This window comes from Nicotiana tabacum, chromosome 20 (genome assembly GCF_000715075.1).
Source record: "Nicotiana tabacum cultivar K326 chromosome 20, ASM71507v2, whole genome shotgun sequence".
In the NCBI taxonomy this organism is placed as follows: Eukaryota; Viridiplantae; Streptophyta; class Magnoliopsida; order Solanales; family Solanaceae; genus Nicotiana; species Nicotiana tabacum.
Window position 1 is genome coordinate 140,139,625 of NC_134099.1, and position 17,258 is coordinate 140,156,882.

General features: G+C 38.0%; 1 protein-coding gene across 2 annotated transcripts; it reads right to left on the bottom strand.

The window, feature by feature from the left end:
* Positions 1-1,181: 1,181 nt before the first annotated feature.
* LOC107776789 (ubiquitin carboxyl-terminal hydrolase 6) lies at positions 1,182-16,788 on the bottom strand. Of its 2 annotated transcripts, none has more exons than XM_016596714.2 (18): positions 16,650-16,788; positions 15,485-15,630; positions 15,289-15,324; positions 15,095-15,202; positions 14,422-14,522; positions 13,648-13,774; positions 13,110-13,169; positions 12,928-12,995; positions 12,671-12,721; positions 11,788-11,896; positions 11,143-11,231; positions 10,761-10,830; positions 3,338-3,418; positions 3,125-3,220; positions 2,917-2,962; positions 1,794-1,913; positions 1,625-1,699; positions 1,182-1,455 (listed from the first exon to the last, which is right to left on the bottom strand). In XM_016596714.2, the coding sequence occupies exons 1-18, from the start codon at positions 16,657-16,659 to the stop codon at positions 1,400-1,402; spliced, it is 1,449 nt and encodes a 482-aa protein (XP_016452200.2). In that variant the 5' UTR covers positions 16,660-16,788; the 3' UTR covers positions 1,182-1,399. The 2 variants fall into 2 exon arrangements, with proteins under 2 accessions (XP_016452200.2, XP_016452199.2); XM_016596713.2 differs by having other exon boundaries at positions 1,794-1,928.
* Between the last annotated feature and the right edge of the window lie 470 nt (positions 16,789-17,258).

A 17,258-nucleotide genomic window follows, 5' to 3' on the forward strand; every position in this document is an offset into this window, starting at 1 on the left:
AAAGTTAGCAAAAGCTGCACATACACACATGTACTATATGTGTGCCAACATCAGATGAAACCTTAATCGGCCGGGTTTTTACTTGAGCTTATTCCTCATATATTGCAAGATCCCAATAATGCAATTCTGTTATTCCTTTTGTTATTCCTTTCCTTCCACTTTGTTTTGAGCTATCCCCTTATTAGTTCGTTTAATAAAGAATAAGACATCTTTATATTTCTTTAATGACAAACTTCTATAATCACACAAATGTTAACAAGTTATGTTGCATGGACTCTCCAAAATGCTATCCCACCCCGTGTCGGATCTTCTAAAAATACACTACTTTTGGAGGATCCGACACGCACCAGATGACATTTTCTAAGAGTTCTGAGCAATATAAATAACAAGTTTAAAACCACAAGTTTCAAAAGCCTTATAGTTGCACAAATATTGTGACATATTTATGACCATAAATTTCAAAAGTCTACCTTTCTTAAATTCCGATCCAAGTCAAACTATACCAATCGCTCTTCGCTTTCCATAAAAGGACCTCTCTGCAGCATCAGTTTTGAGTAAGCTATGGCCTTATGAACTAACTGGATAATTGCCAGGCAAAATATTCAACGTAAAATTGCGCAGGCTTATGTCCGTCATGATGTTATGAGATTGTAAACCGTAAAACAACGAAAGAATCTAACAAAGTCGGGAGGCCTAGTCGATCATCCCATATGTTGATACATAAAGACCTAAATATGTAAAGGAAACATCCAAGCTTCACGATTCTGATATAACACATGGAAAGAACAAGTTTATATAGGAAAGAACAAACCGAGGAAAATAGGTTAGAATAACAAAAGTAGTAACTAATTCACCTGACAGAAATTCTAAACCTCATATCTAAAGAAAAGGTTTGTCTATTATAATATAAGTTCAGTAAATTGGTAAAAGTTTTACCTACATGTATGATACATTTGGATTTAACGGTTAGTATTTCATGCATACATACATATACCTTACAGTATATAGACGAACACCTAACAGTTTCCCAAATATGTGATCATGAACTTGAGCTCCTTTTGGATTTGGTTCATAATAAGCTGCTGGAAAGCAATTTTGGTGGAAAACAAGAACCAGATGCCAATAATGAACATATAGCTAGTACCAAAGGACAAAAGCCCTTAGGTCAAGAAAATAGCCAGTTGTAATAATAGTCTATATTTGCCTAAATAAACCATTCAAGTACGTCCGAAAAAGTATTCCCGTTGAATTTCCAAGGAGGCACAAGTGCAATTCAATGCAAAATGTAATAAATTACACTCAAGTCGAAGTAAAAGTAAGAGAATAATCATGTGCGACGTGACTCACTCTAATACATGAATGTCCAATATGTGAAACAAACCCAAACGGACGACTTAAATCACATGGGAACAACACGGGCCTTGTACATGCAAATATAAGCCATATGCCAATCACCTGAAACCAAAAATAAAGCACTTCTATAAACTGACAGAACGAAAAACACATTCAGGCACACAAGCAACAAAATATTCCATCTGCTTTACATCTTGTTGTTATAAGAAAGGATATGCTTGCCAGACTTTGAAAATTTGCCGAAGACGTAATACACAAGTGATTCACTTACCACCTCCTGAAAGTTTAGGGATGTCCTCTTCTCTCTGCGGAATTGGATTGTCATCATCAAATTGAACCCACTTTCCTGTGGTTTACAAAGAGATTTTCAATATATTGTATCAGATGGTAGTCCAAGAGCAACGATTACTAGAACAAAATCTCTTCCCAGTTAAACTGACCGTTTTCTTGCTTGACCCAGGCAACATAATGCCCAGAGTCAGCACTTCTTCCCTTGTGAGTCAGCACGGCCACCAAATCATATATTCCAGTCAAGTGGTGTTCCTTCTCAGGCAGAACACCTGAAATGGAGTTTACTAATCGGGCATCATTAAAAAAAAAAAAGCACTAATCATTGCGACTCCTCATTCATAACAGAATTCCAAAATTGAGCTCTTAGACTAACTTCCCCTTATATATCAGAAACACTAAACTGTTGATAAAATTGATCATTCACAACTACTGCTCCCAATCCAGAACCAGTTAGAGTCCCTTATTTAATCCCCGACATTCATTCTGCTCCATCTGGGCCCTAGTTCATTCCAATACTCAGAAAATTTTCTTTTAAGACAATTTATGGGGTTATCCAATGCTAGAGGTTCTCTACATTTTCCACATACAAATAAATGTCTAAACAAATTAAAGGACTCCGAGAAAACACCAACTTAATGTAAGTGTATCAGCAGAGCTAAACCTTTAGAATCTTTCGTAGTTATATAAATTCAAAGGCAAGTACGGGGTTATCTATGCTAGAGGTTCTCTACATTTTCTACATACAAACAAATGTCCAAACAAATTAAAATGTACTTGTATCAGCAGAGCTAAACCTTAAGGATCTTCCATAGTTCTAAAAATTAAAAGGCGCCCCCTTCAAAAGAAACTTGGCAAACGTCCGCCGGTGTCTAGGGACATATAGTAATTTAAAAAGGAATAAATCTGATCCAAGTTAATAATCTTTATGGGATCCCAAAATTGTTAATAGAAGGTCAATCGCTTGTAATCAAAGATACTAACAGTGACTTTGTGAAAAGAAGTTTGAATACCCAGGGCAGAACATTGTTGTCATAAGAACTGTAAAACCTCATGGAACCGCAATATTACTGCAGAATTATATCTGACAATTAACTAACAGAGTTTCATTTAAAGCATTGAAAAGGATATGTGAGTTGGAAGGTAATTTCATGACAATAACTTCTCTCCCAAATATTACAATTTTAATGCCAGACATTGTTACCAATTAAAATACAGCAGCAGCATATGTTTATCAAGTCATCAAGTTATCAAGAAAAGGAGGTGTTTCTCTACCTTCTTGGGTTGTTTTAGACGCTTCTCCACTTCCACTAGATGATTCCTGCATAAACAATAGGAAAAAAAAGGAGAAAAGGCAGAAGTTACTTATAGACATTCTTAATTTCCCACTTTAAACCACCTTGTACAATCCGCCATAGGTGGGCCCGAAAGGTCCCTCTTTATCCCCTTAAGTCACTCCTACATTACAAAGATTAATTCATACCTCAGCCTCAGTCATTTTAACGTCGCCGTCAGTTGAGCTTGAAGTTTTCCCACTGGTTTTTAAACCGGCCTTCTTACCTTCAGCATCCCTCAAAACCTAGCAGCAAATTTAGAGTCACGTAATAATAGAACAAGAAAGAGAAAGAGGGGCCAAAGGGGGTCTGGTTTTTCCTCATTTCTTAAAGACATTGATCAATGGGGAAAAGGACATTACCTGGCGAGGACCTTCCAGTTTCTTGCGGAGGTCTTCCGAACAAAAATCATATACATCCAACGACAGCGGGTAATCCACTTTCTGATGGCATAGACATAGTTTAAGATTACCATTTCTTATATCTTAAAGCAATGAGAGATCCAATACATGCAGAAAATATAAAATAGGATTTTGAAATATTAGCAAACCTATATTACTAAAAAAGCAAGACTTGCTGAGTTTTAATACGAGATATGACTGTTGTTTGAAGCATAGCAAAATTGTAGCTTCCTAGATTATCATTTAAGTTCCTGCTATAACTAAAATCCATCACATCACATTTACAACTCCTTGTTGTCACGTCGCAACTAGCGGTGGGTGGAAAAGGAAGTGACCATTCTATTTTTGTCCACAATAAGTTTTATACGTGACAGATGGGTGGCTAGGTTGGATATGGGTGATATTTAAAATGAACCTTAGTTAATTCGCCAGAACCGATCCTCTGTTACCTTTCAAGAAAAAATTAGCCAGAACACATCGCAGCCAATATCGGCTAAAAATGGTTGTGATCTCTAATCCAATGCATTCTTTTTCTTTTTTTTTTTTTATTATTCCCATATTCAATGGATTCTTAACCACAAAGATTATCTTACCCCCGAAATCACTACTAGAGCAAGTTCTTTAGCTATTTAAAAGTTATAAACAATTGAACCTACAGCTTGATGCATCCCCTACCCAAAAAAGGAGAGACGAGAAGAGAAAAACTACCAAGTATGATACCATTCTTAAATATAGTACTCCCTCTATTTCATTTTATTGCGACCTTGTTTAACTACACAGGAAGTTTAATAAGGAAAAAAGAATGACTTTTGAAACTTGTAGTCTTAAACATGCTATGGTTAAATAAGACTTTTGAAACTTCAGGTTTTAAATATGCAGAACGAATGTGTGGCTATAAATGCTTGCCATTAAGCGTAAAATGAGAACATTTAGTTCTCCAAACTTAGAAAGGGTTAATTCTTTTATAAGCAAACTAAAAAGGAAATAATGTCACATAAGCTTAAATAAAAGAAGACAATTTATTTTCGTAATTAAGTTAAAAAAGAACTTACTATTTCCCTGTCAACCATCTAAACAGTAAAGATATGGAACTACATCACAACATATGCATACATAACCATGAGATCTCAATCACAAATCCCAATGGAAACAAAAAATACTACTCCCTCTGTTCCAGTTTATGTGAACCTATTTCCTTTTTGGTCCGTTTCAAAAAGAATGACCCATTTCTAAATTTGGTAACAATTTAGCTTAAACTTACAATTCTACTATTAATGAGAAGCTTTTATAACCACACAAATAATCTAGGCCCCTTTTTGACTTGTTTAGGACCACAAATTCTAAAAGTCTTCATTTTTTCTTAAACTCTGTGCCCAGTCAAACAGGATCACATAAATTGGAACGGAGAGAGTAGGTGATTTCTTCTATTTTCCTAAGCCTTGATGGACAGAGTTACCTTGTGCATGTTCTGATGGGAGGTAGCATGTACTAAATAGAATAATCGAGGTGCGCATAAGCTAGCCGGGAAGCATCATTTAAAAGAATATATATATATAGAAAGGTCATATCAGATGGAGAGGAACGCGGAACCTCACAAGCCTGCTTTCTTTTTCCTCTTTTCACTTCAGTTTTGGAATTAGGTGAAGACCCCCCTGGGTTACCCATGTTCAACACTGTTAAGTAGTTAGTCATGTTTAGTGTCCCACATCGGGAAGTAGATACCTATTATTATGTAATTACTGTATATAAATAGGGTTGTACAACACTTTAATCAATAGAATAGATTTTTCTCCCGTGCATTCTCACATGGTATCAGAGCGGCAGTGAGAAAACATCCGGGAATGAAAACCCAGTCGTCGACGTGCTTCATCCCGGTGACCTTTTAGGGCTATTTTTTCGTCAAAACCAATTCCATCGGTGTTGTGCAAAAACCAACACCACCATAAGGTCCCCAACCTCCGGCGACCAAACCCCAGCAAACAACTCCGTCAGACTCCGCCTCACGCGCCGCCCGAAGACAATTTTCGCCGGCAAGATCTACTCCACGCGCCGGCGCGTGGAGCCCGTTCCGTCCATTTTTTCAGAAAACTTCTTTAGAACAGTCTGATCGCCCTGCAATTCCGAGCCTTCCCATATTTTTATTTTTTGATTCCGAGCACTTTGAAAATTTTCCTGCAACTACAGTATTTTTTCCGGCAGTTTTTCGGCAACCACAGTTGATTCTTTGTTTTATTTGGTGCTAATTTGCTAGATCTCTTTTCAATCCAATAATGTCTTTGGGAGTGGATGTATTTGGGTCTAAAAACACGGGTTCTGGAAGTTATGGTATTATGATTGCCTCAGAACCTTTAATGGGAAGTTCAAACTACTTAGCTTGGGCTTCGTCTGTCGAGTTGTGGTGTAAAGGTCAAGGAGTTCAAGATCATTTAACAAAAAGGGCTAGCGACGGTGATGAAAAGGCCAAAACACTTTGGGAGAAGGTCGATGCTCAGTTATGTAGTATCTTGTGGCGATCTATTGATTCCAAGTTGATGCCTTTGTTCCATCCATTCCAGACATGTTATTTAGTTTGGGAGAAGGCTCGTACTTTATACACTAATGACTATCTCGTTTCTATGATGTAATATCGCGAATGACAAGCTTGAAGAAACAGGAATTGGATATGTCTACACACTTAGGACAAGTACAGGCAGTCATGGAAGAATTTGAGCAATTGATGTCAGTTTCTGCTAGTATTGAAAAGCAACAAGAGCAACGACAGAAGATGTTTCTAGTTCTTACACTCGCTGAACTCCCTAATGACCTTGATTCAGTATGTGACCAGATTTTGGCTAGTCCGACTGTCCCCAATGTTGATGAATTATTCTCTCAATTACTTCGCCTTGCTGCAATACCAAGTCACCTAGTAAGCTCATCACAGACACTTGACTCATCTGTTCTCGTATCCCAGTCAGTGGACAATCAGGTATCTCAAACTATGGAGAATAGACGAGGAGGTGGTCGTTTTGGAAGATCTAGGCCCAATTGCTCTTATTGTCATAAACTTGGACACACTCGTGACGTGTGCTATTCTTTACAAGGTCGTCCACTCAAAAATGCTTATGTTGCTCAGACCGAGACTACAGGTAACCAGGGATTTTCTTTATTTGAAGGGGAATATAATGAGTTCCCTCCGTATCGAGCAAGCAGACATCTCCACAAGTAGCCTCTATTGCTCAGACTGATACTTCTGTTGTTGATAATTCTTTTGCTTGTGTTTCCCAGTCTAGTACTCTTGGATAATGGGTTGTGGACTCAGCAGCTTCTGATCATATCTCTGGTAATAAATCACTTTTGTCAAATATTGCATATTCACAGTCTCTTCCCACTATTATTTTAGCCAATGGGTCTCAAACTAAAGCAAAAGGAGTTGGACAAGCAAATCCCCCACCCTCTGTCACTCTAGATTCTGTTCTTTATGTCCCTGGCTGTCCTTTGCATCTGCTAGTCATTTGACTCGTGCCCTCCATTGTGGTATATATTTTATTGATGATTCTTTTATTATGCAGGACCGTAGTACGGGACAGACGATTGGAACATGACTTGAATCAGAAGGCCTTTACTACCTTAACTCACTCAATTCCTCCAAGACATGTCTAGCTACAGATCCTCCGGACCTAATTCACATAAGTTTAGGACATCCAAGCTTATCCAAGCTTCAGAGGATGGTGCCTAGTTTGTCTAGTTTATCTAGATTATAGTGTGAGTCATGTCAGCTCGGAAAACATTCCCAAACCTTTTCTCGTAGTATTGAGAGTCATGCAGAGTCTGTTTTTTCTTTAGTTCATTCTGATATATGGGGTCCTAGTAGAGCCAGTTCAACCTTGGGATTTCGTTATTTTGTTAGTCTCATTGATGATCATTCAAGATTACTTGGATTTTCTTAATGAAAGATCGTTCTGAGTTGTTTTCTATATTCCAGAATTTTTGTGCTGAAATTAAAAATCAATTTGGTGTTTCCATTCGCACTTTTCGCAGTGATAATGCCTTAGAATATTTATCCTCTCAATTTCAGCAGTTTATGACTTCTCAAGGAATTATTCATCAGACCTCTTGTTCTTATACCCCTCAGTAAAATAGGGTTGCAGAGAGAAAGAATAGGCACATCATTGAGATTGCTCGCACACTTCTCATTGAATCTCATGTTCTGTTGCGTTTTTGGGGCGATGCAGTTCTCACAGATTGTTATTTGGTTAATCGGATGCCTTCATCTCCCATCCAGAATCACATTCCGTATGCAGTACTATTTCCCAGTCACCCTTCTACTCTGTTCCTCTCGTGTTTTTGGTAGCACTTGCTTCGTTCATAACTTAGCCCTTGGAAAAGATAAATTAGCTCCTCGTGCTCTCAAGTGTGTCTTCCTTGGTTATTCTCGTGTTCAGAAGGGATATCGTTGTTACTCACCTGATCTTCATAAGTACTTTATGCCATCTGACATCACATTTTTTTAGTCTAAACCTTTCTTTACCTCTTCTGACCACCTGATGCAGTTCTCACAGCTTGTTATTTGGTTAAACGGATGCCTTCATCTCCCATCCAGAATCAGATTCCGTATGCAGTATTGTTCCCCAATCACCCTTATACTCTGTTCCTCCTCGTGTTTTAGGGAGCATTTGCTTCGTTCATAACTTAGCCCCTGGGAAAGATAAGTTAGCTCCTCGTGCTCTCAAGTGTGTCTTCCTTGGTTATTCTCGTGTTCAGAAGGAATATCGTTGTTACTCACCTGATCTTCATAAGTACTTTATATCATCTGACGTCATATTTTTTGAGTCTAAACCTTTCTTTACCTCTTCTGACCACCTTGATATATCTGAGGTCTTACCTGTATCGACCTTTAAGGAGCTTACTATAGCTCCTCCTTCACCTTTCGCCACAGACTCCTCCTAGATTCCCCGCCACAGGAACACCACTCTTGACATATCATCGTCGTCCGCAGCCAGCATCAGGCCCAGCTGATTCACGTTTTGCACCTAATCCTGCTCCTACTGCGGACTTGCCTCTTCCTAGTAAACCGATTGCACTTTGGAAAGGTGCGCGATCCACTCTTAATCCTAATCCTCATTATGTCGGTTTAAGTTATCATCGTCTGTCATCACCTCATTATGCTTTTATATCATCTTTGTCAACTGTCTCTATCCCAAGTCTACAGGTGAGGCACTATCTCATCCAGGATGGCGACATGCTATGATTGAGGAGATGTCTGCTTTACATGCGAGTGGCACTTGGGAGCTTGTTCCTCTTCCTTCAGGTAAGTCTATTGTTGGTTGTCGTTGAGTTTATGCAGTCAAAGTCGGCCCGGATGGCCAAGTTGATCGTCTTAAGGCTCGTCTTGTTGCAAAAGGATACACTCAGATTTTTGGGCTTGATTATAGTGACACTTTCTCTCCCGCGGCTAAAGTCTGCTCGTCTCTTCTTGTCCATGGTTGTTGTACGTCATTGGCCTCTTTATCAGTTAGACATTAAGAATGCTTTCCTCCATGGTGATCTTGAGGAAGAAGTTTATATGGAGCAACCACCTGGTTTTATTGCTAGGGGGAGTCTAGTGATCTTGTATGCCGATTGCGCAGGTCACTATATGGTTTGAAACAATCACCTCGAACTTGGTTTGGTAAGTTCAGCACAATTATTCAGGAGTTCGGCATGACTCGTAGTGAACCTGATCACTTTGTGTTTTATCGGCATTCTGCTCCTAATCTGTGTATTATCTGGTGGTTTATGTTGATGATATTGTTATTACTGGCAATGATCAGGATGGTATTACTAATCTGAAGCAGCAACTCTTTCAGCACTTCGAGACTGTCGCTCAGTCTAGCTCAGGTATTGTTATTTCACAACGAAAGTATGCCTTAAGACATTCTTGAGGAGACGGGAATGATGGGCTGTAGACCGGTTGACACTCCTATGGATCCGAATGCTAAGCTTCTGCCTGGACAGGGGGAGCCTCTTAGAGATCCTACAAGATATAGGAGGTTGGTTGGCAAATTGAATTACCTCACTGTGAGTAGACCTGACATTTCTTTTCCGGTGAGTGTTGTAAGTCAGTTATGGATTGCAGCTGTTCGCATTCTTCGGTATATAAAGTCAGCTCTAGGCAAAGGGTTACTATTCGAGGATCAAGGCCACGAGCAGATTGTTGGGTACACAGATGCTGATTGGGCAGGATCACCTTCTGATAGACGTTCTACGTCTGGATATTGCGTTCTAGTAGGAAGTAATTTGGTGTCTTGGAAGAGCAAGAAACAAAATGTAGTTGCTTGATCTAGCGCCGAAGCCGAATATCGGGCCATGGCTGTGGCAACGTGTGAGCTAGTTTGGATCAAGCGGTTGCTTAAGGAGTTGAAGTTCGGAGAAATCAGCACGATGGAACTGGCGTGTGATAATCAAGTTGCTCTTCATATTGCGTCATATCTGGTGTTCCATGAGAGGACTAAACACATTGAGATCAACTGTCACTTTGGCAGAGAAAAGATACTCTCAGGAGATATTGTTACAAAGTTTGTAAAGTAGAATGATTAGCTAGCATAGGGGAATGTTAAGTAGTTAGTCATGTTTAGTGTCCCACATCGGGAAGTAGATACCTATTATTATGTAATTACTGTATATAAATAGGGTTGTACAACACTTTAATCAATAGAATAGATTTCTCCTGTGCATTCTCACAAACACAAAGATATCTGAAACACCCAGTACAACTACTTTATAGATCCCAGAACTTATGGCAATGGGTGGGTTATTATCCCGAATGGCCGAATCCAGGAAAAAGCTTTTCAGATATTTTTGATTGTTAAGAAGATCTTGTATCAACACAAAGGAAAAAAGAAAAAAAAACATATCAGCTTCTCACCAGAACTCTCTTTCAAAAAAATATTATGTACATACTATCTCACTAGAATAGCAAAGTATTAATATCACATCCTTCTCTTACTTCTTACTTCTAGTAGCTGAAATCTAGTCATTGGTGCATAAGAACTCCTCTTTGTAATTGTGCCCAAGTTACACCTACTCCAAGATCAATTAGAAACTTAAGAGAAGTTTCAGTTAATTTTTTATTGGGAAGGGATTATAGACCAAGACTCCTACACCGACACCATCACAAACCAGCCTAAAGTTAAAATATACAGTTCAGAATTTGACAATCGAGAGAATAGGCGAGACTTTAGAGCACCTAAACATGACAGAACCGCTCATCCTCACAAAACAAAGTAAAACAGTGAACTCCCTTTCTCCATCCCCCTTTCTCGGTTCAGGACATGGTAACCTGATCCTTTTTCCCTCTTCCGACACATTTTCAAGGAGGACCAACTATTTGATCAATGTGAAAAGGAAGATGAGTAAGTCAACATACCCGCAAAATCTTTGCCTTTTGATTTGATTCCCTCTTCCAGAAAAACCGGACGAACTGAATGGTCAAGTATCTATTCATCAAATGAAAAAGAAATAGTAAAAATAGAAGAAGATTTTGACATAGACCAGTCAATAATCAGCACAGAATAGTAAAGAAACGATCCAGAAAAGTGTGAGAATTAAAAGCCCCCCCCCCCCCCCAAAAAAAAAAAAGAAAGGAGAATGAGAAAGAAGTGATGCCAAAAATGAGGTGAACTACTTCAACACATCAAAAGGCATTTTTGTTATGTGAAAGGCGTGGATTAAGATAGTCTATATGCAGAAGCTACGGATCATACATATGTCGCTACATCGCCATGGAATTTAATCGAGCCAGTTAATACCTTGGCAAGCCATTGATTCGGGAGTCTTTCACATAAACTGCACTCCGTCCAAGTGACGGAGACGCCTTCTCCAGTTCTGATTTCAGACCCTGTCAGAAAAAGCAATGGCCATATGAGTGCATTTAAATTATTTTGAGGGGATAAATACCAGATTTCCAGTATAAACATCATCAACGATTTTGCACCAAGTTAAACAAAATCTCCAAAGCATCTTTTCCCACCAAAAGCATTATGAGTCGGCTCCAATGGCTCAGCCTACCTCTGATGTGAAACTATTGCATGAACCTCAACATGCAGGCCCCACATTTGGTCCAATCATGGCATGAAAAAATTCTAAAGCAAAAGACCCCCCCCCCCCAATGTGCCGCCCGTGAGGCATCTTATATAATAGTTTCTCCATCCAACCAACCATTTCAGGACTAACTGTTAGTTATCCTTAAAGGTTACAGCTACCAAAGGAATTTCTATGAATTAGATACGTCATTTTTCACTTTGGGACTGTCCTCTTAATCAAATTGGATGATTACTGGATTGGCACAACAGAAAAAATTGAGACAGAACTTAGCAGTAATATGAAACATTTGGGAGGAAACAAGACTAAAGTTAGAAGTTGGGACATACAAGGAGGAAAAGAACCGAACTTACACGTTTCAAACCCTCATGCAAATGGTTCACTTCCTGTGAAATGTGGCATTTAAGGGAATATACAGTTTCTGTTTCTGTGCTTTCTTCACCACTTTCAGCACAATGAATCCTGGTCCATATCAGTACCATGAGAATAAGGGGCAGAGTTAAGTCATTTTTCTTCAGTATCTAGCAGTTAATATCAGATATGGAACATAGTCACAGAGTGGACTCTAGCACAACCACCATAATCCAGTCAGAACAGTATAGATCAAGTCAGACATGAATGATAAACAGCTTCCCACACTATCGAAAATTAAATTTTGTATATCAGTAGATGAATTTGAGCACATGAGAACTCTGGGATGGGCATTGGGATCTTCCCAACCTCATTGCAGTAGGTCAGGTCCTAGACAAGAAATATTAGCCCAGAGGTCTAGGCTACAGCAGAAAAGCACAGCCTGTTGAAAATACCCTAGAACGGCATAAACCAGCCAGACCTTTCATTAGCAGTAATACAAATACACACTAGTAGCACTATAGTTCAATAGTAGACTAACAGTAGGAGAAACTAAAAGAAGTTAACATAAACATGATTTTTAGTTTCACCTTTCAAAGCAACTTCAGTAATTCATCTCTTATTGTCAACTACATGATTCACAATATGACAGAGTAAAAGTTGAGGATGTTGATTCTCATCAAGTTGCTCAGAAGATACTCAAAGTCAGAACAGGGAACATCCTAGGACCACTAGGACCACTAGCTGCATTCCTTCCTATCTCAATACATATACAGCAGTAAGTTCACATGCCTCTTATAATATTTAGGTGCAGAACAACTCTATGCAAAGGGGATAAGGTAACAGAATAACTGGAAGGTAAACAACATTTGACTGCAGAAATACCTGTTGTCAAACTCAATACCGAAGAGAGCCTTCACAATATCCGGACTTCCACTGCAAGTACCGAGATAAAGAGCAGTCACAATCATGACATAAAGAAGCACAATGTATATATAGGAGAGTTTTCCTTCACATTTTTACAAAATAGGGACCATATGTCCAAACTGAAACAAAGAAAACAACTAGCGAAACAAAACATGGAAATTATTTAGAAAAGGGACTTTCATCTGCAAGAAATATCCCGAGAGGAGATGTAGTACCTAGAGTTCGGTGATTTAAGAGACTGAGAAAGGGTGTAAAGTAGTTGCGTCCAACATTCTTCAGCATCCTGTTATTATCCAGGACATGTCAGTAGGACCTCTATATAGCAATTGCAATAGTGGTACACTTTTTTTTTTTTAATAACAAGGAAGCATTGTGGTAGCTTAGGTAAGCTTGGAACCTGTTGCATGAAAGCTCCATTGCTCTGCTGGCCAAATTGAGGATATTTCTTCCGCAAAACCTGTGAACATAAACCTAATCAAATGTTGATGCCCGAGTAGCTCATGTGACGAAAACACTAAAAAGACAAACATATCAACATAGGCTACATTTATAGTTCTCATATAAATCCAAGTAACCTTGTGCAAGAATGATAATGCACAAAGTTTTGACCATGTAGACAACAGGCCCAAGCTTAAGTCATTCTATTCGCATCCTATACAAAGTACTTCATCCTTGCTCTCTAAGAGCAAATCCATTTGCACACAAAAGTCATGACAAAATATATCGAGTTCAGTGTTCAACGCTAAACGAGTATATTTTGAAGTCTGCCAATAGGAAATTATTGGCAAACACTATCTCCTACTCAGCATACGTATTCTCCTTCAAAGGTATGGTAACTTTGTTCGAAATCCAAACACATTTTCTAAGAATACAAAGTCAGGAATACTAAGTCGTAACCAAAAATATTAGGAGTAGAATAAAGACAAATAAAGTACCGTCCAGAATTGCATTGGTGCCACTGGTTTGACATTTTTATCCAGGTCATTAAACAGATCTCTTGTTGCAACTGTCAAGAGATGAGATGAGTGATCCAAATCATTGCTTCTACCAAGCTGGTTATACCTAACAGGAAGAATAAATAAACTCAGAATCTCAGGAACACAAAAAGAAATGTACCTAACGGAGTTGTTTTTGGAACTCCTACACTTGGTATTTAACAGGAGCCATTTTGATCTTTTTTCTGATAATGTTCGGGAAAGATCCACAGTTTCGGAGTCCAAATTGATTCAAAGTGGATTACATTTTGGATTGATTTCATCCAAAGGAGAACATGCCGAGAAACGAGTCCATATTTATATAAGGGAGGATATATAGGAATTAAAACAGGATAATTTATGTCTCCTCTACTAATTACTGTTTTCTCCGCTTTGTCTCCGTAAATACATACTATCTAGGTGTATACAACGCGACACATTATATAAGTTAAATTATGATTAATAGATTTGACAAATATAAACAGTAAAATCAGAATTATCAATTTTAGCAAAAACAGGAATTACGGATTAGGTGCAAATAGATCGAATTGCCTAACCAAAAAAGTGCAACGCAATCAAAATAGACCTAAATATTTTCAGAACTAGACTTAAAAGCAACCATATTGAATTTGATCAAGTTTTGGGAAATCAAGGCTAAAGCAAAAGGACCAAAAAAAAGCCTAAACCAAAAGACTCCCAAAAATGAAGGAAAGGATGAAAGAAGCAAATGCTCACTCTGTTAGAGCAGACTTCAGTTCTGGAACTGAATGCAAGCACTGTACTGTGGAGTTCATGTAGCATGTATTTCCGAGATTAAATAATCCAGCAGAATGACCCTGGAGGAAACAAAATTATAAAAATTCTCATCACCCATTTACTGATTAAAAGTACAAAACTAAGCCTTGCCATTATAAAAGTTAGCAGTTCTTTTAGACAGGACTCTAAAACAACATAGTAATCTGATTCACAATGTGTAAAAAGGCAGCCCAGTGCACTAAGCTCCTGCTATGTGCGGGGTCTTGGGAAGGGCCGATTCATAATGTGTAAATGAAGAAATTACGCATTCAACAAGCGCTTGGAATCCACAAAATCACTTGTGCCAGCGGAACAAGAAACGCATTCGACAAGCGCTTGGCATCCACAAAATCACTTGTGCCAGCGGAAAAAGAATAGAGAATTATATATTAAAGCTTATTTGCATGTAGAAGTTGGAAAAGGCAACTGCTTTTGAAAAAAAATGAACAAAGCAATTGCGGTAAAGTTATACCAATAAATCTACTAGGGATCCAGTGCTGGTATAAGTACAGCATATGAGACAAGACTAACTATGTAAGCAGTTAAACATAAGGAATCACACATCTCCGGATCATTCGATTTGATGCAACAACATCAGTGTCAAAAAACTTACTACATTAACCACTTGCTCTTCTTCAGGTAAATCTTCAGCAAAAACAGGACCCTTCTCGGGGGCCTTCACAATCTCATCTGCAGTTCCCATCATCATCAGCCTTTGACCCTGGAAATAATAAATAACAGATGCTTCTAGATAATTGGCACTTCATTGCATAAAAATAGAGAGTAATTCAATGAGTAGCCGTGTACCTCTTTTACTCCTACTTTCGACCAGTCGGCATCGTCCTAAACAACCATAGAAATAACCGAAGAGTTAACAACAAAATTAACAAGCAAAGCATCAGATGCTGAGAATTTCAGCGTTCCTCAAAACACAAATGAGTTTTGTGCTTTATTTGCAAAGTGAAAAATGGCATAACAAGCTAAGAGAAACGAAATTTTATACCTTAAGCAAACCACCTTTGACCATTATCTTTTGCCTTTCAGGTGGTACCCCTGTTAGATCATACAGCTGGGCTTTGAAAACATATGGAGGCTGGCTAGTGTCAATTTCCACAGCAGGATAGACTTCTTTTTGCCACTTTACACTTACTGCAACCAATCACCAGATTTGCAAGGAGAGAATTGTAGCCCGTAATTGTCCAAGTGCAAAAATAAACAGGAGGTACAATCAAATGAAAATGATAAAAGGGGTATCCTAGAAAACTGTTTCCACCAATGAGTTGCTTGTGTAACCAAATCAACATCAACATCATAGCCGAATGATGCTGTCTGAATGAACCACCATGATGAATTAACAAAACATTAACCAAACTATTACAGTGATGATGCCTAAATGAAACACCAATGGTATTTCTCAAACATACATCAAGCAATGTATCTATAATGATTTAAAAATCTGCTCCTAGAGAAAAAGATAAATGATGTTTGAACTTAATACACCATCAACCACTCCCCCCCCCCCAAATTTAATCCAGTTGTCACCTATTTCGTGGAAGTTGAAGATGTTCGGATATTTGAAAAGAGAGTTTGTTTGAAAAGATTATTTGACAAACACTCTCAAACCACAACTTCAAAATATAGTTCTTGCCAAAAACGTTTTTACCAAAGGAAAAAACAATCGAAAAAACTTAAACAATCACCAACTTGAAAAAAATTCTAGCAAGTTTATTTATTTATTTTGATAAGTAAAAAATTTTAGCAGGTTTATTCTAACCTTAACAAAAAAGATATTGTGAAAACCAAGTCCAGCTGCTCCTGTATAAGCTTCACCATAATCTCCAATAGGTCTTTTTCTTACTTAAGACTATCAATCAATCAATCAACTATACCACAATAATTCCTCTGTATCGTCCACAATATTCAGGTTCATTTCATTCCAATACAAAATAATTCGAGCTTCTAAGAAAAATTAGGATCTGTTAAACCAGAAGCTTATAGAGAACGATTACGAGGTTCTCCAATACTTGAAACCAAAGCATGAACACAAAATAAATCTCTGTGTTAAAAAATCGATACCTAAGTGTGAATTTTCACATCAATGTGGTATTATAGTTCAAATTTAGAGTATAGTAAAGCTGACACGAGAAAGTTATGGCGGAAGTTCAGACCTGTGACCATGGTTATAGGAGCTTCGGCGTTTGCAGGATCGGGACTGGGGAATAGGTTTCTCTCTCGTTACTCCTCTGTTTGGAATTTGGGTCCTTGATGTTTGCTTGAAGAGAAGGGCAAATGCCACCGATGAGTTATTTATACTCGTCTATTCCGAGATATTATCTAACTACGGTTAAAAAATGTGATGTAAATACGTACAAGTGTATACTGTAGTCTGTATAGTATAACTCCAGTTACTGTTTCGTTCTAATTTTGTTATATACATAACTTATAAGTACCTGTCTAATCTTTTCCGGTAAATTAAAGGGGTAATTGAAAGTAATATTGATTTTTTCAAGTACTACAAGTTACAAAAACAACAAAAATATATGTGTTAATAATGAGTTAGTTGGATTCATTAAATGAATCCTACTATTCATTTGAACCAATTTCACTCTCAAATAGGTATCTAATACGTCCTTATGTGATGAGCTATTTTAATAACTAGTGAATTTGGTAAAAATAGCACGGTATAGCCAGTTTTCGGATTGGTCATTCAAAAATAGCCAGCGTTTACCAAGTCAATGAAAAATAGTCACTATTTTGCTGCAACAGAGACCGGTCCA

What these genes read in the sequence shown, in the direction of transcription:
- LOC107776789 (XM_016596713.2), bottom strand. An exon ending in ATGGAGCTTTCATGCAACAG is followed by an intron (nt 12,996 to 13,109) that starts GTTCCAAGCTTA and finishes GGATAATAACAG; the next exon opens with GATGCTGAAGAATGTTGGAC. An exon ending in CTGGGTCAAGCAAGAAAACG is followed by an intron (nt 1,700 to 1,793) that starts GTCAGTTTAACT and finishes TGTAAACCACAG; the next exon opens with GAAAGTGGGTTCAATTTGAT.